Source organism: Colobus angolensis, unplaced genomic scaffold (genome assembly GCF_000951035.1).
Source record: "Colobus angolensis palliatus isolate OR3802 unplaced genomic scaffold, Cang.pa_1.0 Scaffold12, whole genome shotgun sequence".
NCBI classification, from domain to species: Eukaryota; Metazoa; Chordata; class Mammalia; order Primates; family Cercopithecidae; genus Colobus; species Colobus angolensis.
The window spans coordinates 7504449-7530815 of NW_012113141.1; the positions used below are offsets into that span (position 1 = coordinate 7504449).

The following is a 26367-nucleotide window of genomic DNA, read 5'->3' on the forward strand; positions in this document are numbered from 1 at the left end:
ACTAGATATGACTCAAATAAAATGATTACTTATAACCTACTGTGTTCCAGAAAGAATTTAAGATGGCTCTTTCAGTTATTGTTTTAAATCTCCAAAATTGTCTAAAATTAATGCTATTAAAAACTTTGGTAACTTATTGAAAGTCTCAGTTATTAAATGCAGCTTCATTCAAAATTGGCTACTGGTTTCTTTTAGGGGAAAATGAACATCTCTTAATTTTAACTTCTTGATGGTGTCACACCTCCCACTGAGCAGTAAATTACTCACTTTCTGAGAATTACATTCTTTCCTTGCAGGACTGGCCATTAGAGCTTTATTAAGGAGAAAAAAGGAAATGATTTTTGAGGATGCTGAATAGACAAAAACCATTTTTTTCAATTGTGTTTCAAATCATTTTTGGGCATTGGAGAATAAAAGCAGTCATTTTTGTTAGTGTAGATTATGCATTTGATTTCTGGAGCTTATTTTCTCTGCAGTATTAACCAAAGTCAAAACCGACAAGGCAGAGATTTGCTGAGTATTGCAGGAGATTAGTAGAATCTTTAGCAACTCTCCTTGGTAAAAGAAAAAAAAAATCTTGTTTCATTTGATAAGCAATGAGGTTTGGAGTCAACGAACCTGAGATCAAATTAGGTTTGTAGGAGTGAGTTCCTGTTTCTTAATTTGTAGTATTATTTAAATGACATTTAAATTTGAGATTCAGTGAGGTAAGGAGGGGGAAAGTAGCTAAAACAGAACCTAACATGCAGGGAAGGCATATTACATTCAATGCATGTCAGTTGAATTTAGTTTCTAAACTAGTAGCCTTTAATGCTAGAGTAGACATAAAAATTTCTGACCTTCGTTTCCCTTTGAATTTAGATTTTTGAAATGTAATAAATACTTACTGCTTTTCTCACTGAAAATAAAAGTGTGTTAGGAAAATGGTTTAACAGGTTTTAAGTGAAATATTTTTACACTGACAAAATTATTCTCCAGGATGTGCACACACTTCCTAAGTAACAGTTTCTGATTAAAAGAAAACCTATGCCTAGATAACCTGTGTTAGATCCTGAAGGCTACCCAGTTCTCTGAGGTTAGAAGTTGCCTGGCCTCAGATTCTTTTAAAAAGTTATTGATTCAGGTCTTGCTAATTTGGAATTAAGCTAAAGCTGACCTTTGCATTAATTTTGAAGGCAAGGTTTTCTGCACAAATTAATGTAAGACACGATAGGAGAGATTTGCTGATATTCAAGCCATTTGAGAATCAAAGCACTTAAAAAATACCACGTATCTTCTTCTAATTACAAATAGATTTTGAAATGAATCTTTTTATGACTGTGCCTTTTATTGACAGCGACCATAGTTACATATAACTTGATAATAAAAATATTTTATTTTCAATTTTGTCGGTAATTTAGTTCACTTCTTTTTCATTGCTATAGCTGAGAATTTGCTATTTAGAGCCTCAGATAGCTAAGGATTCAACAGGAGAATAATCTGTGTCTGTTTAGAAGGGGAAGGAGGGATTCCTACAGTTGAGAGATCTATCTTTTGAATAGGTGCTTTGGAACAGTTGTGGACCTTGAGCCTAACTATGGGTGCTGCCAATGCTTATTTGTGATAGTGCTGGGTCTTTTTTGAATTGGAAGTGGGGGTGCTCCTGGTGCCCCCGTGTGGAAAACTAGTGGTGCAACACCTTTAAGAACCCCACTTGTGCAGGATTGGAAACTGAAGCTAGAACGTTGTCTAGAATTTTAGAGGTTAACTTTGTGCTTTGATCGCTTAACTCTGTAAGAGTCAGTTTCCTACAGCAAAAAGGAAGATAGATGGTCTTCGAAGATGCTAAATAGAGACTTAAGAGATGGCTGGTGTTATATTGTTCTCAGTGTTTTTATGTATTTTAAAACATTTACTGAAATACTTATATATATTTAAAGTGATTAGTCTGTTGTTTCAGCTTCTCCTGGTGTATCCTGGGAGATTTTATGCTAGTTTCCTGATAGTCCTCATGAATCCTGGTTGTAAACAATAAGCTGAGACCCATTTATTCTATCCTGCATCTTCTTCCAGGTGAGGGATGGTAAGGGAACTAAGAATGAAGAATAGCAGGGAAGGTCAGAAAACACTTCTAAATTATATTACTTTGAGGGGTTTGTTTGTAGAATTAAAATTAAATTGCTAGATTAACATTTTCAATTGTTTCTTCCAACCAGTAATTCCAAGTTTTTCAGGTTAATTGAATATAGTGAAACATCATCCAGCGTGTGCATTTCAAAACAAGATGTAAAAGAACTGTGATTTGTGGCACCACATACTAATGAGGCTTCCCTGAAGTGGGAAGGGCTTTGGCAAGGCTGCAGTAGATGAATGTTGACTAGTGGAAAGGCTGATAATGAGGCATGTGACAACAGGGCTTTTTCCTGCTGAAGACATTAAACATATTCTGGCTTGAGCAATTTTACCAGTTTTCACAGTTTTAGCAATAGGGAACCCAATTCTACTCTGTTTAGCAACAGAGTAGAATTAACTGAAGATTTGCATGCAAGATGCTGCATTTTGACAGAAATGAGAATTGTGGTGTGGTGACAATATTTTTAAGGCCTTTGTAGGACTGACTACCTTAGCTATGTATGTTAATGCTGTAACTTCTTCTCTGTCTTACTTTGTATCATGGTATCTCAACTTTTGCAAATAAAGTAATTGTGGGATTTCTTTCCAAAAGGACACTGAAGCCATGAAGAGAGCATTGGCCTCCATAGACTCCAAACTGAACCAGGCCAAAGGTTGGCTCCATGACCCTAGTGCCTTCCCAGGTAACCCTCTAGTTCTGCTTTTCTGATAGATACAATGATAAGCTAAAAACCAAGCAAATGAAAGAAAGAAAGAAATTCTCCCATAATCTCATCATCTGAGAGAACTACTGTAACATTATGGGGAATACCCCATTATCTGATAGTTTTGAGTAACTGAAACAAGTAGTAGGCCTTAAAAGGATGAAGGAAATAGATTCAATCATCTCTAATCATGGAGGAGTAAGTCACACTGAGCTGGGCATTCTTTGCAAAATTATTGGTCCTCCCCTTCCCTGAATCCAAAAGGTAATTATTTTCAATAAAAATTCTTCTCTTCCAGTTCCCATTGAGCAGACTTCCATTTATCTCAATAGACTACTTAATTAAGCAGATCAAATCATGATGCCAATGAGAATTGGAAAGTGAAGTTGACTGTATAAAGATAAGACCCAAATAGGTTATTGAACTAGGCTTTATTGATTTTCTAATATAATATTTATTCTGTTTCAGATTAATATTTGAATGAATGTGAAAAACCTAAAGGAGGTTGGAGGTGCTAAATACTATTAAATTGTTAGAGTCTGTTTTCATCATCCTTATTCTTACCACAAGCTACTTAGTATCTCCAAATAGATATGGTTCCAAGTATCTTTTTTCGCAGTGTCTGTAGTTGAAACCTCACCCTGTGGTTTAAGGGCACTGCTTGGCTGTTAGCTATCAGATATGTTGCCTTCTATTCACTCCTCTTGTTTAAAATCATCTATTCCTTGGTGAATAAAATGACTTGTAAAGTATCCTCTCTAAATAATGAATGTGTCAACAGTGTAGATATTGAATATCTGTTTATTTTAGGGGATGCTGGTGAGCAGGCCATCAGACAGATCTTAGATGAAGCTGGAAAAGTTGGTGAACTCTGTGCAGGCAAAGAACGCAGGGAGATTCTGGGAACCTGCAAAATGCTAGGGCAGATGACTGATCAAGTGGCTGACCTCCGTGCCAGGTAAAGTTCCTCTGTCCTTACAGAGCAGTAGTGGGTAACTCACTCCTAACAGGGTGATTCAGAAAACAAGCCTCTGCCAGTTTTGAGTTATTTCTTTGGCTAGTAAATAACAGAGATAATATAGTCTATTAAATTCTTTTGAGATGGAGGTGATCTTTCCCTTTGCTGACTTTATTTATTTATTTATTAATTATTTTTTGAGACGGAGTCTCACTGACACCCAGACTGGAGTGCGGTGGTGTGATCTTGGCTCACCGCAACCTCCACCTCCTGGGTTCAAGAGATTCTCCTGCCTCAGCCTCCCGGGTAGCTGGGATTATAGGCGCCCGCCATCACACCCGGATAATTTTGTTTGTTTGTTTGTTTGAGACAGTCTCACTCTGTCTTCAGGCTGGAGTGCAGTGGCAGGATCTTGGGTCACTGCAACCTCTGACTCCATGGTTCAAGCAGTTCGCTGCCTCAGCCTCCCGAGTAGCTGGGATTACAGGTGCCCGCCAGCACACCCAGCTAATTTTTGTATTTTTAGTAGAGACGGGGTTTCACCATCTTGGCCAGGCTGGTCTCGAACCCCTGATCTCAAGTGATCCGCCTGCCTCGGCCTCCCAAAGTGCTGGGATTACAGATGTGAGCCAGCATGCCTGGCCTGACTTTATTTAAAACATGTTTTAAATTATTCATTTATTTATTTATTTTGAGATGGAGTCTCACTCTGTCACCCAGGCTGGCGTGCAGTGGTACGATCTCGGCTCACTGCAACCCCTGCCTCCCAGGTTCAAGCAATTCTCCTGCCTTAACCTCCCAAGTAGCCGGGATTACAGGCATGTGCTGCCACACCTGGCTAATTTTTTGTAATTTTAGTAGACAGGGTTTTACCGTGTTGGCCAGGCTGGTCTGAAATTCTCAGGTGATCCACCTGCCTTGGCTTCCAAAAGTGTTGGGATTACAGGCAGGAGCCACCATGACCTGCCAAACTTTTTATTTTTATTTTTTATTTTTTTGAGATGAGAGTTTTGCTCTTGTTGCCCAGGCTGGAGTGCAATTGTGCGATCTTGGCTCATTGCAACCTTCGCCTCCTGGGTTCAAGCGATTCTCCTGCCTCAGCCTCCTGAGTAGCTGGGATTTCAGGAATGCGCCACCATGCCCGACTAAGTTTGCATTTTTAGTAGAGACGGGGTTTCTCCATGTTGGTCAGGCTGGTCTTGAACTTCTGGCTTTAGGTGATCTGCCCGCCTCGGCCTCCCAAAGTGCTGGGATTATAGGTGTGAGCCACCATGCTCGGCCAAATTTTTTATTTTTAATGACATGGTCTTGCTCTGTCACCCAGGCTGAAGTGCAGTGGTATGATCATAGTTCACTGTAACTTTGAACTCCTGGGCTGAAGCAATATTCCTTCTTCAGCCTCCTGAGTAGAGAGAACTATAGGCATATGCCACTATGCTTGGCTAGTTTTTAAATATTTTGTAGAGATAAGGTCTTGCTATGTTTTGTGGTCTCAAACTCCTGGCCTCAAGTGATCCTCCCAAAGTGTTGAGATTAAAGGCGTGAGCCATCACTCCTGGCTTGAGCTTTCAAAATATACAAATGCCTAATAACAAAGTTGAAACTTGTTCCATAATTGAAACTGAAACACAAATCTAGTTTTTAATTTTCTAGCCATAGGCTTATGAAAAATAAGGGGCAGTGGTGAAGTCTGGCTTGGGTAAATACAATTTACGAAGGGTGGGGAGAAAGAAACATAGAGTGAAAACACTGGAATTATTTCACCTCATAAAAACATCATTTAACTCGGTTATCCTCTAAGTTGGTAATTTCTGGGCTTTTTTGAGTTTCCTTTTCATGATTATTTATTTGGTTTCATAATTATTTACCTTCCTTTTACCCTCCTAAAGCCCTGGCCTTTAGAGCTTTTCTCCCCATAAACTAAATACACACAGTTTGCTATTGAGAAAACTCAATATAATATAAATTTGTTTGGAATTCATACAAATGAACTCATCCATAGTGATAATGAAGTTCTCAAAGATGCTCATTTTAATAGAATTTTATGGTATGGACATTACGAAAACTTGGAATAGGATGAAACACTCATGAAACATCATGAGATAATTGGGATACACAGGGTCTGCACACACACAGGGCCCAGAAACACTCCTCTACATGCAGTGCATTGTTATACCTGGTCTCCAATATTAGTGCAATAGGCATAAGTGCAGATCTTATTTATTTTTATTTTATTTTATTTCTTTGAGATGGAGTTTCGCTCTTGTTGCCCAGGCTGGAGTGCAATGGCATGATCTCAGCTCACTGCAACTTCTGCCTCCTGGGTTCAAGTGATTCTCCTGCCTCAGCCTCCTGAGTACCTGGGATTACAGGCATGTGCTACCATGCCTGGCTAATTTTTGTATTTTAGTAGAGACATGGTTTCACTATGTTGGTCAGGCTGGTCTTGAACTCCGGCTAATTTTTGTATTTTAGTAGAGACGTGGTTTCACCATGTTGGTCAGGCTGGTCTTGAACTCCTGACCTCAGGTGATCCACCTGCTGCGGCCTCCCAAAGTGCTGGGATTACGGGTGTGAGCCACTGTGCCTGGCCAAGAATGCAGATCTTAAAGGAGCGGTTCTTAACCTTTTTTGGACCAAGATCACTTCTATCATCTGATGAAAACATTCATCCTTAACCTAAAAAGATGTATATAAACATGCCCATGCAATGTTACGTATAATTTCTAGAGGTTCATGGATTCCCTGTAGCCCTGGAAGCTCCAGGAATTTCAGGTTGAGTCTCTATGTTGAAGGGGAAAGAAACAGCTTAAATAAATGTGATCTCATTGAATTCAGTGAATCTTTTCTCCTGCTGAGAAGCAGTCTCCTCTGTCATGAGCATGGCAAGAACTTAGCAAAAAGACAAAACGAAGTTTTGTTCTCATTCAGAGAAATGTCAGTGCTGTTTGACAGGATTCTTGGCTCTTCTGATTTCTTACTTTTGTGTCTTTTGTCTGCAGCCTTTTCCCAGTGTGGTCGCCAGTTTTCACTTGGAATTTTCAAATACACAGTTGTATGTGTGTAGAGAAAGATGAGTATGAGTAAGAGAATGAGGTAGCTATTGTAGGGGTTCCACCGTTAATCTGTAAATAGAAAAGGCTAGAACAGTGAAGGGTAACTATGGGCCTGCTTCACAGTGAAGCCTGCAGTATTCTTTCCTGATGAAAGATTAGAAAGTTATCTCCCTTTAGTCCTTTCTTAAGTGTACCCAGCTATTTAATATTTTAGTGGCTGAAATACAGTAAGAATTTCTTCTTGGTATTCTGTTAAGTCACACAGGTTTCTAGGTTACTAGTATATATTTTTACCCCCATGGGACTCAATAAAAACCTTCTATTTTGAATGAAAAAACTGTGTAGCCCATAAATAGTTTTACTTTTTCACAATTGGACTCTTTTTTTTTTAAAAAGAAGAATTTCTGAATTTCCAGCCTCAAAGAAGTTATTACTTTGTAATATACAGTTGGACTCTTTTACCAAAAAGAACTCTCATCATGAAGTAGTAGATTTGAAGAAAAAAAGCAAATTAAATCCTAAAGACTATGTTTCCTAAAAGTCTTCCCTCTTCTGCCACATAAAAGGAAGGCCTCAACTTCAAGGAAAAGGTGTATATATACCTTTTATATACCCAGCAGTAAATGAATGAATTCATTACCTCAAGTTTTGGTATAGATGAAAAACAGAAGAATTTTAAAAAGAGGCTAGATAGACTGGGCACAGTGGCTGACACCTGTAATCCCAGCACTTTGGGAGGCTGAAGCAGGTGGATCTCTTGAAGTCGGGAGTTCGAGACCAACTTGGCCAGCATTGTGAAACCCTGTCTCTACTAAAAATACGAAAATTAGCCAGGTATGGTGGCACACGCCTGTAATCTCAGCTACTCGGGAGGCCGAGGCAGAAGAATTACTTGAACTACTTGGGAGGCTGAGGTAAGAGAATTGCCGTCTTGGCTCATTGCAACCACTGCCTCCCAAGGTCGCACCACTTCATTCCAGCCTGGACAACAGTGAGACTCCGTCTCAAAAGAAAAACCCACAGAGGCTAGATAGATGAATGACAGATCAATACTATTATGAAGGGAAGCAAAGGTATTTTGGAGTTTATCCTAAAATTAGAAGTTCTGATTAGGATAATCAGCCATGCCATTCTACCAAATGGTAAAGTTACTGTCCCTATTATTGGGATTACCAGGCTGCTTGGATTAAAATAATCTGAATTGTAAAATGAGGGCAAAACAAAGAAATAGGGAAAGTAAATAGCGAAACAAGTTTCCACGAACTCATATCATTTTTGGTAGGAATAGCATATCATTTCTGAGAGAGGAAAATAGTGAAATCAGTTCTTTAGGAACTTGATGGGAAACAGTGGTTTCCTATCAACATGTGCTCAGTATTAGCTAGTTTTGATATTTATATATTTATGGATTGCCTAGGAGTGGAAGGTAGGCATTTAAGATTATCATTAGGTTCCTTATAAAAATGATGATAATTCAGTAATATTAGTAGGTTGTATATTTGTATAGCTTTATTGCCAGTGTTTTCAAGTATATTATTTTGATGCTTGAAGCCACTCCATAAGATAAGCGGGGAAAATGTATTACCCACCTTCATTATATTTTACCTTCATTATATAAGTTAGAAAACAGAAACCCAGGGAGGTTAAACATCATAAACAAGGTTCCACAGGTACCAAGAATCAAGATTTGAACACAGATCTGCTTGTTCCCACTATGGTACACTTTCATTAACACTATGCGTGCTGCCTCCTGAAACATTTTCAATGTATACTTGCCCATAAGAAGACAATTTAATGGACTATTTATTTCAGAAGCACACACTACTATGGTAACAAAGCCCTCCTTAGCAATAAGATCACCGGCACATTTTCCCACTCAAGTTTAGATTTGATTATGTAATCACTACCAAGAGGAGAATCATTATCGAAATTTGCTGGCCTGGTCTTCAAAGTGGTTATGCAGTTCCATGAAGCTAATGTACATTTTTAAAATAAAAAGTACGTGATTTGGGCATCTCGCTTTGTTTATGTCTGTTTTCTTGTGCTGTCCCAGATTTACTGGGGGAAAGGAAAAAGCCAAGCATGTTCACGAAAACCACATGTACTGTGCTATTGGGAATATTTTGTCATTAAGTATTTGAGGGTGTACAATGACAGCATGTGTCTGTTTTGAGCAGAGGACAAGGATCCTCACCGGTGGCCATGCAGAAAGCTCAGCAGGTATCTCAGGGTCTTGATGTGCTCACAGCAAAAGTGGAAAATGCAGCTCGCAAGCTGGAAGCCATGACCAACTCAAAGCAGAGCATTGCTAAGAAGATTGATGCTGCTCAGGTAATGATGGTGATTTTCTTTTTTTTTTTTTTTTTTGAGACGGAGTCTCGCTCTGTCGCCCGGGCTGGAGTGCAGTGGCCGGATCTCAGCTCACTGCAAGCTCCGCCTCCTGGGTTTATGCCATTTTCCTGCCTCAGCCTCCGGAGTAGCTGGGACTACAGGCGCCCGCCACCACGCCCGGCTAGTTTTTTTGTATTTTTTAGTAGAGACGGGGTTTCACCGTGTTAGCCAGGATGGTCTCGATCTCCTGACCTCGTGATCCGCCCGTCTCGGCCTCCCAAAGTGCTGGGATTACAGGCTTGAGCCACCGCGCCCGGCCATGATGGTGATTTTCAAGAAGGGGTGGGAAATAAAAGAGAAAGAGAAATGTTTCATAAATATCCTAAATCATAAATATCCTATCTTTCTTCTCTGTCTCTTATCATTTACTGTGGTTGGATAATGGTTTCTAAGTGATGAGTGACTTCTAGCACTTACCAATGTTAACACCTCCTTTACCACCACAGGTTTAGACAAATATTTATTTGTATTTTGAAATAAAGATCTTAATTTACAGCACTTCAATTAGCTAAAAGTAAGCACTCAGAGTACCAAGGGAATCCTAGTTCCTGATATAGATTGCAGTACATTAAAACTATTCCTTGTCCCAGAATTCACAACCCTTTGGTCATTGTAATGTTTAGGGGTTAAAGTTTTCTGATAACTGCTCTACTGTAAAATGATTTTCAAGCATTTCACAAACACACATGTTTGAGGAACTGAGGAACTAATAAGGTGTGGTTAATTCAGAGATGAGATAAAGCTTGGGAAGATATTTTATGCTAATGGGCATGAAAAAATTGATTTTAAAAAGATGAGAGATTGAGTTCATCTTATCTAAGAACCTCTGTACAATAATTAAGACCAGCATTATAAAAATGATTACTGGTGTATTACCTTTGAAATCCTTCTTCTGGCCTTGTTAAGTTTAGTAGAGTGGAGTTTGTGAGTAGATTACAGTGTGCTGCTTCTCTGTTTCTGTGTGTAGAACTGGCTTGCAGATCCAAATGGTGGACCGGAAGGAGAAGAGCAGATTCGAGGGGCTTTGGCTGAAGCTCGGAAAATAGCAGAATTATGTGATGATCCTAAAGAAAGAGATGACATTCTACGTTCCCTTGGAGAAATATCTGCTCTGACTTCTAAATTAGCAGATCTGCGAAGACAGTATGTATTTAACCCTTAAATTGTCTTTTTATATCTTTTCTTCTCTCTCTTTCTCTCTCCCTTCCCTCTCCCTATCTTTCTTTCTTTATACATATTTCAATTCCCCTAGGTTAAATGCACTTACGATGCTTCTCCACTATCTTCTCATCGATTCTAGGTCAGATGTTAATTTGTTGTATCACTGATGTAACTGAGGTTTAATGACTTATTGCTGGTCACATAGTTATAAATTGATAAATTTAGGAAGATAAGAACTCCTTTTTTGAGATGCTTTTTAAATTTCTAAGCTAGGGCTGACTTTGATACATCATGTTTATGACCTATCTGTTTCTCATACATAAGAGGAAAATAATTTTTGTGGCTAGCTATGAAAAGACTCCTATGTGTATGTGGAAGGGAAGAAGCATAAGAAGGTACTTTCCTCCTTCCCCAGCAATGTTATTTTGTAAGTAGTAAGTATAGAAGATACTTAAATTACATTTACATTTCCTGGATGATTTTTCTTGTAACAACAGCCTCTCTACAACCTTCTCTCCTAAAGGCTCTCATGGCACCTACTTTGATGATATGGAAAAGGGATATTTCCTTTTTTTTTTTTTTTGAGATATGGTCTCACTCTGCCACCCACGCTAGAGTGCAGTGGCATGACCGTGCCTCACTGCAGCTTTGAACTCCCAGGCTCAAGCCATCCTTCCACCTCAGCCAGGCACGTGCCACCATGCCTGGCTAATCTTTTTATTTTTTGTAGAGATGGGGTGTCACTATGTTGTCAGGGCTAGTCTCAAACTCAAGGGCTCAAGCAATCCTCCCACTTCAGCTTTCCAAAGTTTTGGGATTACAGGCATGAACCACTACACCTAACTGCTTTCTTCTTTCAATAGATATTTTTCACCCTTAAGAATAAAACCCCTGGCCGGGCGCGGTGGCTCAAGGCTGTAATCCCAGCACTTTGGGAGGCCGAGACGGGCGGATCATGAGGTCGGGAGATCGAGACCATCCTGGCTAACACGGTGAAACCCCGTCTCTACTAAAAATACAAAAACTAGCTGGGCGCCGTGTTGGGCGCCTGTAGTCCCAGCTACTCGGGAGGCTGAGGCAGGAGAATGGCGTAAACCCAGGAGGCGGAGCTTGCAGTGAGCTGAGATCCGGCCACTGCACTCCAGCCTGGGAGACAGAGTGAGACTCCCTCTCAAAAAAAAAAAAAAAAAGAATAAAACCCCTGCAGCACATGCTAAAATAACACTAAAGAAGGGTTTAATGTCAAATGTAAAATTTGCTGTCTATACTCTTAGGACCTAATATAAGTCCATATACATGCTAGGTACTCTTTAATGTTTCTTAATGATGAAGAGGTAATGAATGGTAATGGTGCTAACAGCAGACCTTCATGTGTGGTCATTCACGCCATCATTACTTAATACTGTAGCACACACATAAACATACATCTATGTAACATCTTGCCAGGAGTAGCCATGATCAGAATCATGTTAAAGACCCTCTTTGTTCAACTTTATAAAGGAGAATGTTACAAAAATTTAGAATCATAAAGGAACTCTTAAGAGAGTATCTAGGCCGGGCGCGGTGGCTCAAGCCTGTAATCCCAGCACTTTGGGAGGCCGAGACGGGCGGATCATGAGGTCGGGAGATCGAGACCATCCTGGCTAACCCGGTGAAACCCCGTCTCTACTAAAAATACAAAAACTAGCTGGGCGCCGTGTTGGGCGCCTGTAGTCCCAGCTACTCAGGAGGCTGAGGCAGGAGAATGGCGTGAACCCAGGAGGCGGAGCTTGCAGTGAGCTGAGATCCGGCCACTGCACTCCAGCCTGGGAGACAGAGCAAGACCCTGTCTCAAAAAAAAAAAAGAGAGTATCTAAGCTGGGCAAGGTAGCTCAGGCCTGTAATCTCAGCACTTGGGGAGGCTGAGGGTGTGTGGATCACTTGAGGTCAGGAGTTCAAGATCAGTCTGCCAGCTTGGCCAACATGGTGAAACCCCGTGTCTACTAAAAAAATACAAAAATTAGCCAGGCCTGGTGGTGGGTACCTGTAATCCCAGCTACTCAGAGGCTGAGGCAAGACAATAGCTTGAACCTAGGAAGTGGAGGTTGCATTGAGCTGAGATCATGCCTGGGTGACAGAGCGAGACTCTGTCTCAGAAAAAAAAAAGAGAGAGAGAGAGAGAATCTAAATTAGCTGTTCTGGCAGATGGGCTATTATTTTTATTTATGTATTTATTTTATTTATTTATTTGTTTTTGAGATGGAGTCTCACTCTGCTGCCAGGCTGGAGTTCAGTGGTGCGATCTTGGCTCACTGCATCCTCTGCTTGCTGAGGTCAAGCGAGTCTCCTGCCTCAGCCTCTTGAGTAGCTGGGACCACAGGCATGCACCACCATGCCCAGCTAAATTTTTGTATTTTTAGTAGAGATGGGGTTTCACCATGTTGGCCAGGATGATCTTGATCTCTTGACCTCATGATCTACCCGCCTTGGCCTCCCAAAGTCCTGGGATTACAGGCGTGAGCTACCACACCCAGCTGATTATTTTTATTTTTACAGATAAGACAGATAAAGTTAACCAGAAACTTACCTTTCTATGGCTGAGAGGACCTGAGATGGAAAATGAGTCACATTCTTTGTATTTTTATAATGGTTAGAATCTGAAGTCTTTGGAATAAGGTTTTGGGGGCAGTTTTTTTCTTTGTGATATAATTGTGATTGTCTTTTTATTTCTGTGTTGGTACTTGGTTGAGGTTCTTTGGTTGGAAGGACCTGGTCAAGTAAAAAGTAGAGGATTATTGAAAATAGAGGCACCTCATCAAACCCAATAGCTTGAACGTGGCCAGATCTTGTCGCAACGGGAAGCCCCTCCCTCCACCTCTTAGTCACTGTGTGGGATCCTCCATGTCTGTTTCACCCTGTGTGTTGACTTAGTTTATTTATCTGGGGGTTTTGTCTATGGCTATGAGTTAACCATGGCCCAGGCTTAATCACTTTCCAGCTCCAGATCCCATCACTGGTTGACTATGCAGTGTTTTTGAAGTATGGACCCAGGATTACCTGCCTAAGAATCATCTGAGAAGGTTGTTAAAAATGCAGACCCCTTGACCCCACCCCAGACATACTTAATCCAAATCTCTTTGGATGGTGGGTTTAACAATCTGTATTTAAAAGTAAGATATCCAGTGACTTTTATCCATACTGGACTTTGAGAACCCCCAGAATCTAACTGAGTGCCTTGCCTGACTGTGGATATCTTGTCCTTGAGGTAGATAACCACGCAGTTTAATCAGTTATGGCAAGGACTGGGGATTATGTGATACTAAATGTATAGTAGTTTAAGAATGAAGGCTGGGCGTGGTGGCTCATGCCTGTAATTCTAGCGCTTTGGGAGGCTGAGGTGGGCGGATCACCCAAGGTCAGGAGTTCGAGAGCAGCCCAGTCAACATGGTGAAATCCCATTTCTACTAAAAATAAAAAAAATTGCTGAGTGTGGTGGTGGGCACCTATAATCCTAGCTACTCAGGAGGCTGAGACAAGAGAATGGCTTGAACCCGAGAGGTGGAGGTTGCAGTGAGCCGAGGTCGTGCCATTGCACTCCAGCCTGGGTGACACAGCGAGACTCCATCTCAAAACAAAACAAAACAAAACAAAACAAAACAAAACAAAACAAAACAGAGTGGAGACTCTGAAGTCACAGTGCTGGGTTTGAATCCTGACTCTATCAAAGTAAGTAATGGGACATTGGGCAAGTCATCCAATCTCGTACCTTTGTTTCTTTAGTAATGAGGATAATACTGTTATTTACATCATAGGGTTGTTGTAAGGATTAAATAATTTAAGACAACTGCTTATGACCGGGTGTGGTAGGTCATACCTGTAATCCCAGCACAGGACTTTGGGAGGCCCAGGTGGTAGGATCACTTAAGCCCAGGAGTTCAAGACCAGCTTGGGAAACATCCGGAGAATGTTTCCTTTCTCTAAGAAATGTTTTTTAAAAAAATTAGCCAGGTGTGGTGGTGTATGCCTGTAGTCCCAGCTACATGGAAGGCTGAGGTAGGAGGATTGCTGCAGTGAGCCCTGGGAGGTCAAGCCTGCTGTGAGCCATGATCTCACCACTGCATTCCAGCTGGGGTGATGGAGCGAAACCCCTCTCAAAACAAAAAATAAGCAACAACAAAAAATTACTTGCAATGGTACTTGGCAGAATTAGGACTCAAAAGATAGACAGTACTACTATTAGTTCGATTATAACTACCTCAGCCGTTCCTACAACAAATATGGCTGCCTGGGCCCACCCAGTTCCAGAGGGAACTAGTGCTTTCAGAGGTGGCAGGCAGAGGGTGCAGCTAACCTAGTGATGATTGATTGAGCTCAGCTAACCAAATGATTGATTTGAGCTTCACTGATGCAAACTCATATTTAATGTCTTAACTAGGACAAAATAATCTAAATGTAAATTATTAATTTTTTATGTAAGGGCCAAATAAATAAACCACTCCTTTCAAACCAAATTAATAGTAATCACAATCACGGGCAATTTGTCATCTTATTAGCATTTGTCATTAGCAGCTAAGTGATCTCAATGTAAATAGTGTTTATGTGTGACAGGATGGCTGTCTTTTTCTCTGCAGGGGGAAAGGAGATTCCCCAGAGGCTCGAGCCTTGGCCAAACAGGTGGCCACGGCCCTGCAGAACCTGCAGACCAAAACCAACCGGGCTGTGGCCAACAGCAGACCCGCTAAAGCAGCTGTACACCTTGAGGGCAAGATTGAGCAAGCACAGCGGTGGATTGATAATCCCACAGTGGATGACCGTGGAGTTGGTAAGGGCAGCAGTGCACTAAACCCCATTAGATTGGTCTCAGTGCAAATAAGCAAGTTGTTGATAGGGGTCCTGTAACATCTGTAATTAGGTAAGGGTTCTTTAGCTGCTGATAAGTAACTGTGATTACATTTCCAAATGCAGCCAGTAAAATTCCTGTGATGTAATCAAGAAGTGGGCCAGGCATGGCGGCTCATGTTTGTAATCCCAGTGCTTTGGGAGGCTAAGGTGGGAGGATCACTTGTGCCCAGCAGTTTGAGACCAGCTGAGCAACATAGCAAGACCCTCTCTCCTCAAAAATAAAAAAAATAAAGAATTAGCTGGGCATAGTGATGCTCACCTGTAGTCACACCTTCCCAGCTACTTGGGAGGCTGAGGTGGGAGGATCACTTGAGACCAGGAGTTCCAGGCTGTAGTAAGCTATGATCACACTACTGCATTCTAACCTCAGTGACAGAGAGAGACCATGTCTCTTAAAAAAAAAAAAAGACAAAATTCTAAGTTAGTTATACCCAGTGTTGTGGAGAATTGGGCACATGTATAATTTACTGGAGAAATAAATTAGTACAAACTTTCTAAATTTGGTATCAGATGTCAAGAGCTTTAAACAAAGTTTATACCTATTGACTCAGGAAATTAAGGGATTTTTTTTCTAACAAATAATTAGAGATCTTTCTAAGAAGTTGCATGCAGGAATATATGTTTAATAATAAACATATTAAGTTGTATACATCATAAATGTTTAATAACAACTGACTTGTGAAATAATTATGGTTAATATGATAAAATATTACATAGATTTTAGATCATGATTTTAAAAGATAGTGAAATAAAAATAAAGTGTTAAATAAAAAGAACTGGCTGGGTGTGGTGGCTCATGCCTGTAATTCCAGCATTTTGGGAGGCCGAGGCAGGTGGATCACCTGAGCTCAGTCAGGGGTTCGAGACCAGCCTGGGTAATATAGTGAGACCTTGTCTCTCTAAAAAAACCAATTAGCCAGGTATGGTGGTGCACACTTGTAGTCCCAGCTACTTGAGAGGCTGTAGTGGGAGGGATTGCTTGAGCCAGGAGGTCAGGGCTGCAGTGAGCTGTTGTTACGCCACTGCACTCCAGCCTGGGTGATAGAGCAAGACACCACACTGCACCACACTGCAGAATGGCATTGTAATTGTCTCCTCTAGGTCTTGTGAGTTTCATTGTTTTTCTCTTGGTCCAGGTCAGGCTGCCATCCGGGGGCTTGTGGCTGAAGGGCATCGTCTGGCTAATGTAATGATGGGGCCTTATCGGCAAGATCTTCTCGCCAAGTGTGACCGAGTGGACCAGCTGACAGCCCAGCTGGCTGACCTGGCTGCCAGAGGGGAAGGGGAGAGTCCTCAGGCGCGAGCACTTGCATCTCAGCTCCAAGACTCCTTAAAGGTAGAAGTCAGGGGCACATACCATTTTACTTTTTATGCTTCCTATTATTGAAAGACGAGGGAAGGAAGAGAGAGGTTTGAAAAATACATAATTTCTGGCGTCTAGGGAAAATGAAAAGAGTGTGACCAAAGATACAAGGAAATCTAGAGCTTATTAGGAAAAAGCTTGCTGGTATATAGTAGCAACTAAATTTGTTTTCCAAATTCCACTCAGTCAAGAGCCCTGTTGTGATTTTTGCTCTATCCACATATCATCTGTACTTTTATTTAGCCAATATTTTTCTTAAAATGGGCTTCTTTTTAAAACTTAAATTTATTTAAGAGAAAACTCTGTGGCTGGGGCATGGTGGTGCATGCCTGTAATCCCAGCTACTTGGGAGGCTGAGGTGGGAGAATCACTTGAACCTGGGAGGCAGAGGTTGAAGATCACGTCATTGCACTCTAGCCTGGGTGACAGAGTGAGACTCTGTTTCAAATAAATAAATAAGTAAAATAAAACTTTGTAATAATCCTGAAATCTTGGGTTTGGTAAACTAGTTGTATTTTTTCTATTATCCTTTAAAAGAAACACATAATTCTTAAAATAAAAACATTTGCCCATGTAACACCTAAAATTATCTCAGTTATCACCAGCTAGTTTATGCTGCCCACCTTGGGAAACAATGAGGGTGATGGAGACTTCTTTATATAAATCCAGAAAACTTAAATTGGACTAAATGTGATGACTATGAAAAGAGCTTGTTCATGGCCTCTAAGAATACTCTTATTTAGACCCATGTTTAGAAATTGATACAGATATTTGTTATTGTTTTTCTAGAAAACTTAATTGAAAAAACCTGGATTAAAAAAGTTCCCATTCTTGATTTTTTTCCTCTTAAGATAATAAATTGCTTAGAAATCTGACACTACATCCACCGAACAATCCTTACAGTTACTGTGATCATTATCAGGCCCTGCCAGCACTGGTAATGGTATGGAACTCTAGCTCATCTCTGGGCCTTCTTTGGGCTCAACCTCATGATTCTCAGTATCATTTCATAGAGGCCACCAAGAAAGGAAATAGGATTCCTTGATTGAGTAGAACAATCTCTAGGGACATGTGGGTCATGTCTTATTTCTTCTACACTACTAATGTCTTAGAGGGCAGGATTCATAAATTACATCTGTTCTGTAATAGCTCAGTGCTTTGTACACAGTTAACAATAAATATTTATTGAATGAAAGACTGAATAGATGAATGAATGTCAGTGAAGTAAGGGCATTAGTAGATATGCTTTGAGGATATATCTGGACATTTTCATACGTAAACAATGTTTTTAAGGATCTAAAAGCTCGGATGCAGGAGGCCATGACTCAGGAAGTGTCAGATGTTTTCAGTGATACCACAACTCCCATCAAGTTGCTGGCAGTGGCAGCCACGGCCCCTCCTGACGCACCTAACAGGGAAGAGGTGGGTATCTGAGGTCTTCCATTTTTCTGTTGGCCTGCGCTATAGGTATATGTAAAGTTGAAATGTGATTACAGTGTACATCAGGATCAGTGGTTGGGAAACTATAGATGAGGGGTGGAAGAGCCGAACAGGGAAAGCCCTACCATCTCTACTTTTAGTCTCCACACGTATCAGTTGGGAATATCTTTAGTTGCAAGCAAGAGAAGGCCTGACCATCAGAGATGAAAACAACCAGGTTTGTTTTCATCACAAACCAAGAAACATGGAAGTTGGTAGCTTTGGCATTGGTTCAGCAACTAAATATCATGAAAGCTGGCATTTCTGTGATTTTCTAGGTCATTTTCTCAGGGTGTGGGATGGCATCATGTTAAAGGCAGGAAGAAATGAAGAATGGGGGTACTCCAGTCACAACTGTGCCTTTTGAGTCAGGAATGATCTTTTTAAATCAATTGATGTCATTTTTATACTCAAACCCTTCCAATGACTTCCCACTATCCCAGAGTAAAACCAGAGTGCTAACAATGAAGAGAATTGCCAGTGATGTGCTGGTAAGCCAGCTCTCCAGGAAAACAAAAAACCTTAATTTGTAACGTTTGTTGATTTCCCTTATGTAAATATTCCCACGGTGGCTGTTTTAACATGAAGTCACTAAAACCTGAGTTGGGAAGAGATGGACATATTTGGCTCCTGTGAGCTGCCATGAGTCTGTACAAGTGGCTTCAGCACACCACTGGATCTGGTCCCCATCCACTTCTTTGCCCTCGTGTGGTACCATGCTTCCCCCTCAGGCTACATCTGTATATACCTCCTTGAATTGTATTCCTAGTGTGTGTTTATATGTTCTAACCTTGGGGCCTTTGCACTTGTTTGTTCCAGTCTTCTCCAGATAACTATATCTATTAGTTACTGTCTTTCTTCAGCTTTCTACTGAAATACCACTTTTGGGTGACCACTAAGATAACAACCCCACCCCAACTACTATCTCCATGGATTTCTTCATCTCCATATCCTACTTTTTTCCTTAGCATTTATCAACATTTAATGTATTTACCCATTTTTCATTTTTGGTTTGTCTGTCTTCCTACCATTACCATGAAAACTCCATACAGGTAGGGACTTTATTCTGTCATTACCTTATTCCCCCTTCTTGGAACAGTGCCTGCCACATTGTTGGTGCTGAATGAGTGAAAATAGAGGCTTTCCTAGAAATTGTCTAGGAGAGCTTTGCTATACCTCATTGGCTTGAACTCTGTCTCATGACCACCAACTGCAAAGGAGTTCAGGAAAGCGAGTATTTGGTTTTCCAGCCTTTATAGTATTGGCAGCGAAGGAGAAGGGGTTTGGGTCAGGTACCCAAGACAGTGTAGAACTGGTAGGTGGAGGTTTTTGTTATTATGTGATGCTTACCCCAGTTTTCTTTCTATAACCTGAGTTACTAGGCATTTCAGCTAATTGCTCCCTTAGGCTGAGATGATTTGCTATTTTTTTCATTCTAGACTTCTCTTTCATGCTAGTAGATACATCTAGGTGGGCCTCTACACCTATAGGCTTCCTAGTTACCTCAGCATATGTTGTCCTTCTGTTCTGTCTTGGAAATTTGTGAGTTGTCATTGACTTTTCCCTTCCCCGCACCTGTTCATACAAATAAACAACTAAGGTATGCTCATTTAATCTCACATCCATTTTCTGTTCATGTTGCCATAGCTCTAATTCTGTTCCTAGTCCCCCACTGCCTATATGATTGCATAGCTCTAACTGGTCTTCCTTGACTCTTTCACTAGGCCATCAGTCAAATAAAAATACAACACTCTGACATTCTGCTTAAACCCTTCAGTGGTGCCTGCCCTTTCACAGAGGATAAGGCCAGAGCTCTGTGATCTAGCTCTGACACTTCCGATACCTGTTTCCTACAAACTGCTCCCTCTCATTTCTGGCCCTAGCTATACCTAGTTGCTTGTGGTTTCCTGCATAGTCTGTCTTTTCCATGTCTTTGTTTTTTCTGTGTAATTATCTTCCCCTTCTTTTTTGGTGAATTACTATTTATCCTTCATCCTACTATCCTTTGCTTCCTAGAGAGGTTAAGTGCTTTTTCTTTGCTCCTGTAATATCAGTGCTTAGCTTTATTATTGTACATAGCACACTGTATTGTAAATCTGTTTTCGAGTGCTTTTTTCTCACTGGGCTGTGAGTTCCTTGAGATGAGGATATTGTGTCTTACTCATTTTTGTATCCTCAGCACCTGTCTCAGGGTCTGGCACATAGTAGGTACTCAGTAAATTTTGGTTGAGTGACGAGAAAAGCAAGTTAAGCAGTTAGTTAAATCAGAAGGAGCAGCAGTCATGGTCTGGCATTGAGATGGTCAACCAAGGATATTAGGTAGGTAAAAGCCCAGGAGATCCAGAGTGTGGGAGACCAGCTAGGGTGAAAGAACTGAGGCTATGAAAAGGAGGCTAGGAGATCAGGGATTTTAGGCAGAGATTCTCAGCATTAAATGGCAGGAACCCATGTAGCTGAATCCAAACAAGAGGCCAGTGTGGGTAAGAGACTTGAGAGGATAGACACAGAACACTGGCAATGATACTGGAACTTGCTATTGAACCAAGAGACCTTTAGAGATTGTCTAGAGCCAGAAGTGGTCTCCAAGTTAGGCAGAAGGAGACAAAAGAGAGGATGCATTCCACCAGGCAGCTGCAGACATGTTCGTGTAATGTATAAACCTGACCCAGTGCTGTTCGGAAGCATCAGTTGTAATAGTGCGGTAAGTAATTAACTGAATATGAAGACTAAATAACCCCCATTCTCAAAAGCTTATCTTCTAGTTTGAAGAAGATAAGCTTTTGCAAGAATCTATTCTAACAAATGACCAAAGATCTCTTGCTATTTTAGGTAAGTTAAATAGTCCCCTCCACGGTATGCAACCTTGCACAGTGAAAGGAAATGTTAACTTTTTTAAAATTTGAGAACTGAATGAACAATTAAGTAGATGGTTTTGCATTTGGGGTTAATAAAAGTCAGTCATCCTTGCCCTGAGGCCTAAGCGTGAGCACCAGCTATCGTTTTTCCCTTGGAGGTCAAGGGCAGAGTTTTTACAACATTAGTGGTAATGGGATATATGAAGGATGCTGCTCTGGGGAGGCTGGAGCTTAGTTTAGGAAGGCGTGGATGTTCTTGGCTTTTAACGTACCCGGCCACCTACAATAGAGTCTGGAGTGGGTTTGACTATCTTCTTCAAACTAGAAGATAAGCTTTTGAGAATGAGGGTTGTTTAGTCTTCACATTCAGCAAATTACTGCAGAGTATATAATGCTCTTGCTTGTACCTGGTAAGCACTGGTTGAACTGGAAATGAAGGGTATGTGCATGTGTGTGTGTGAGTGTGTTTGTGTGCATTTGCAGATGATGGTGATGGCTAAACGTTTGAGGAGATCCATCAAGGCCAGGATTTGGAGTTTGACTGTTGTTTTATTAACTAGGGTTTGATGTCATCTCTAAAGTCTTTGAGCAGTTGCTGCCCCTGCTTAAAGGAAGAGACTTTTTCTTAGGCTGCCTGACCCATTTGATTGAAATAAATGTTCTTAATGTCTATTTTTTCTTCAAGGTATTTGATGAGAGGGCAGCTAACTTTGAAAACCATTCAGGAAAGCTTGGTGCCACGGCTGAGAAGGCAGCTGCGGTTGGTACTGCTAATAAATCAACAGTGGAAGGCATTCAGGCCTCAGTGAAGACGGCCCGAGAACTCACACCCCAGGTTGGGTTTTGCTCACTCCTCATACAGTGTTCAGTAAAGAAAGTTAATTACAGAACAGTTCCTATACATTTTTGAATACTTAATGTAAGATGGCATAAGAAAACATATACAGGCCAGCACAGTAGCTCACACTTACAATTCCGGCACTTTGGGAGGGTGAGGCAGGAGGACTGCTTGAGCTTGGGAATTTGAGACCAGCCTGGGCAATATAGCGAGACCCCGACTCTACCAAAAGAAAAATTAGCTGGGTGTGGTGGTGCATGCCTGTGAACCCAGCTACTTGTGAGGCTGAGGTGGGAGGATTATTTGAACTCCCAAGGTTGAGGCTGCCAAACTGCCCCACTGCACTCCAGCCTGGGGTGACAGAGCAAGACCCTGTCACTGTCTTTATACATTTTCATAACATTTGATTTTTTTTTTTACAAAGACTATTTATTAGTTTTGAAAGTAGAAAAAATTAGTAAAGCAATCCCCTTGCCACATACACGCATAACTAGGAAAATCTTTGGATAATCTTTTTTTTTTTTTTGAGACAGAGTTTCGCTCTTGTTGCCCAGGCTGGGGTGCAATGGCGCAATCTCAGCTCACCGCAACCTCCACTTCCTGGGTTCAAGTGATTTTCCTGACTCAGCCTCCCGAGTAGCTGGGATTATAGGCACCCGCCACCAGGCCTGGCTAATTTTTGTATTTTTAGTAGAGACGGGGTTTCTCCATGTTGGCCAGGCTGGTCTCGAACTCCTGACCTTGTGATCTGCCCACCTCGACCTCCCAAGTGCTGAGATTACAGGCATGAGCTACCGCGGCTGGCTTGGATAATCTTAAGAGGCTACTTTGTTTTAATTTAGGGTTTATATATTTTCTCCACATCTTTGTGAGAGTTTTTTTTTTTAAAATTAATTAATTTCTTTTTTTTATATTGAGCTGTTTCTACAACTTACTTTCTTTTTTCTACTTATTGTGTAACAAGGCATGGCCAGTAAGTTTGGGAGCAAAAGAAGATTGGGAAAAAAACAAATTGGACAGTTATGAAAAGTCTACTATGTGATAGGTTTTCTTAAAAATATTAGCTCAACATTAGTGAAATGTTTGTACAATTTTTCTTCTATTCAAATTATAGAAAATTCATTATTTTTTCATTTATTTATTCAGACATTTATTGAGTGCCTGTGATATATTCAGAACTATGCTAGACTTTACAAATTTGTGATACTGTGAACTTGTGAGGAGATATGGGGGAAATGAGCATGTCTCTTAATCATTAAACTTTTGCCCATGTGGTATGTTACTAAATTAGATCCTCTTGTTCAGCTTTTTAACTTGTCCAACTTTTAAACAATTTTTTAAAAGCTACAAGCATGTCTAACACTCTTTAAAAGCTCCCATAAAACATGGAACATAAAACACAATTTCAATATGAAACTGAAAGAGAAACAGGAATCTAGACTTATAATCTAGGCTTTTTTCAATTATAGAAAAAATGAGGACTCTGGAGACAGATCTGGACTTGAGTCCTCTGTGATCTTTTCTTTTCTTTTTTTTTTTTTTTGAGATGGAGTCTCGCTTTGTTGCTCAGGCTGGAGTGCAGTGGCATGATCTCGGCTCACTGCAACCTCTGCCTCCCGGGTTCAAGTGATTCTCTTGCCTCAGCCTCCCCAGTAGCTAGGGTTACAGGCATATGCCACCACACTCGGCTAATTTTTTGTATTTTTAGTAGAGATTGGGTTTCACCATGTTGGCCAGGCTGGTCTCAAACTCCTGACCTCAAGTGATCCACCTGCCTCGGCCTCCCAAAGTGCTGGGATTACAGGTATGAACCACTGCGCCCAGCCGAGTCCTCTGTGTTCTTGATGCTTCGTCTCTGATCTGTAAAATGGAGCTAACTCCTTCCTAATGGACTCTATTTGGATTAAGAATATGCATGTACAGCCTGTATCTTACCTGATATGTAGCAAATGTTAATCCTTTTTTCCCCCAAATGCTGTTAAATCAGTTTTGAGTACTTTTTGGTATCTTTCTTAATGGTGATTTTTAAGATGGGTTGATATCAAGTGTTTAAACATATGCCAGTTTTGTGTATGTTCTTCTGAAGTATCAAGTGGACACTCATTTACTTTGTCACTTTATTACCTTCTTAAAATAAGTCTGTGATGGTAAAACCTTCCTGTGAGGGCCCATTCTGGGGAGCTATTGAGACCAAACCTCCTATGTTCAGCCTAAAAAGAGACTTGCCACTTTCTGGCTTTACAGTGCCATCTGTAGATAAAAAGGAGAAAGCTTAGCTGAAGGTTTGTATTTGGAGAGCGAGGGTGCTCTGGTGTTTAAAGGTGTTTTGTCATTGTCAGGTGGTCTCGGCTGCTCGTATCTTACTTAGGAACCCTGGAAATCAAGCTGCTTATGAACATTTTGAGACCATGAAGAACCAGTGGATTGATAATGTTGAAAAAATGACAGGTACAGTTTTCTATAAAGTTCTTGTTGTCTAATCCATGAAGAATGAGTTCTGAGAAATTGGAGCGGGACTGGTTCTGTTACTCAGCTGCAATTGGATAAAGGGCCGGTCATGTGCTCAGCAGTGTACTTGGCCCTGTTAAGGCTGCTGAGCAGTGGCGGCTTCTCATTCAAGCCTTGCAACTTTGTCAGAAGAGAGGCTCTTTGAGTCTCTTTTATTTTAATGCTGCCCTCCTGGCGTGATGTTTATTGTCACTGCTCCTATCTTCTCTTTGAATAGTGTCTTTGCCCAGTCTGAGCCCGAGTTTGGTTTCAGAGGCTGGGAGGCGGTATTTGTGGATACAGTAAGTGTCCCTGTCATTTACAGTGGGTTCACATTTCAAGGAACCACAATAGCTACCATTTAATACAACTTGTCTCAGAGTTTCCTCCAACTTATCAACTACGTAGTTTTTTTAAAAAGGAGAAACCAACCACCAGCAAACCTGTGTTTGTGCAATTGAAGTGACACTTCTGAACCGTCTTCATTCTCTGTAAAGGGAGAGATAGTAAAGAAGGAATGAGGAATGTAGGCTTTTCGCTGTCCGTGCAGAACCTGTTGTGACTGGGGTCCATGGCAGCCCGAGATGAAAGTGGAACTCCTGAGGTGTCTGAAGAGAGGTAATAGGAATAAGAAACAGGCTGTTAGGGTTATTGGAAGCCTCCGCATGGCTCATCTTGAGCACTACAAGCTGCCAACAAGCAACAGATGGCTGGGGAGTGAGACAGACAGGGAGAAAATATTATTCACAGATAACGTGGTGGTGATGCAGTGATGGTTTCAGACGTATTCCTTGTTTCCTCCCGATGTTGCATTTCTGGTTGTCTGGGGTGGATACAAGAAGGCTGGCAACCACGGTTGGTATAAATGCTGCAAATCCAGATGGGCTTTTGGACTATGTCCTCGCTTTTTTTTTTTTTTTTTTTTTTTTTTACGGTGGTGTTTACCTGGAAGCTTTTGATTATGTAGGAAGAACTTTGAGCTGAAGAAGAGAATTCTGGATGTTACACTTTCTCATGAGAAACTTGAGTGGATAACAGTGTTTTGGAGTTTCTGTTCTTCTAAACTGAAACTAAATTCCATTTCTGTTTTCCTAACAGGGCTGGTGGACGAAGCCATTGATACAAAATCTCTGTTGGATGCTTCAGAAGAAGCAATTAAAAAAGACCTGGACAAGTGCAAGGTAGCTATGGCCAACATTCAGCCTCAGATGCTGGTTGCTGGGGCAACCAGCATTGCTCGTCGGGCCAACCGGATCCTGCTGGTGGCTAAGAGGGAGGTGGAGAATTCCGAGGATCCCAAGTTCCGTGAGGCTGTGAAAGCCGCCTCTGATGAGTTGAGCAAAACCATCTCCCCAATGGTGATGGATGCAAAAGCTGTGGCTGGAAACATTTCTGACCCTGGTAAGCAATGCATGGCACTATGGCTCACCTCCACTGAGAGGTTAACTCAGGAAAGATAGTGAGGGAATATGTACCCCACAACCACCACATACAAAGTCTGGGGCAAAAGCTATAGACACTTAGTTTGAGAATGCTAGATTAATCTTTTTCCATCCAAATCTCTGCAGTATCAGCAGGCTTGTTGTATGTTAATTTTTCTGGACCAACTTCTCTGTGCTTTCTGTTTTTTTTTTTTTTTTTGAGACTGAGTTCTGCTTTCTCACCCAGGACAGAGGGCAGTGGTGTGATATCAGCTCACTGCAACCTCTGCCTCCTGGGTTCCAGCGATTCTCCTACTTCAGCCTCCCGAGTAGCTGAGATTACAGGTGTGTGCCACCATGCCCAGCTAATTTTTGTGTTTTTAGTAGAGACAGGGTTTTGCCATGTTGGCCAGGCTGGTCTTGAACTCCTGACCTCATGTGATCCACCCGCCTTGGCCTGTTAAAGTGTTGGGATTACAGGTGTGAGCCACTGTGCCCAGCCTCTGTGCTTTTTTTTTAGACGGAGTTTCACTCTTGTTGCCCAGGCTGGAGTAAAATGGCGCAATCTCACCTCACTGTAACCTCCGCCCCTCACCCAGATTCAAGTGATTCTCCTGCCCCAGCCTCCCGAGTAGCTGGGATTACAGGCTCCCACCATCAC

The 26367-nt window shown here is 41.2% G+C and overlaps 1 protein-coding gene across 3 annotated transcripts in view; it reads left to right on the plus strand.

Annotated features, from left to right (window-relative positions):
* VCL (vinculin) overlaps window positions 1-26367 on the plus strand; it is a 130474-nt gene that overhangs the window by 89874 nt on the left and 14233 nt on the right. For all 3 annotated transcript variants that reach the window (XM_011928347.1, XM_011928359.1, XM_011928368.1), the window contains exons 7-16: window positions 2705-2795; window positions 3627-3774; window positions 9008-9161; window positions 10189-10364; window positions 14993-15183; window positions 16400-16599; window positions 17920-18048; window positions 21646-21795; window positions 24138-24246; window positions 25384-25686. In XM_011928347.1, the coding sequence (XP_011783737.1) occupies window positions 2705-2795; window positions 3627-3774; window positions 9008-9161; window positions 10189-10364; window positions 14993-15183; window positions 16400-16599; window positions 17920-18048; window positions 21646-21795; window positions 24138-24246; window positions 25384-25686 (1651 nt within the window). The remainder of the gene's footprint in view (window positions 1-2704; window positions 2796-3626; window positions 3775-9007; window positions 9162-10188; window positions 10365-14992; window positions 15184-16399; window positions 16600-17919; window positions 18049-21645; window positions 21796-24137; window positions 24247-25383; window positions 25687-26367) is intronic.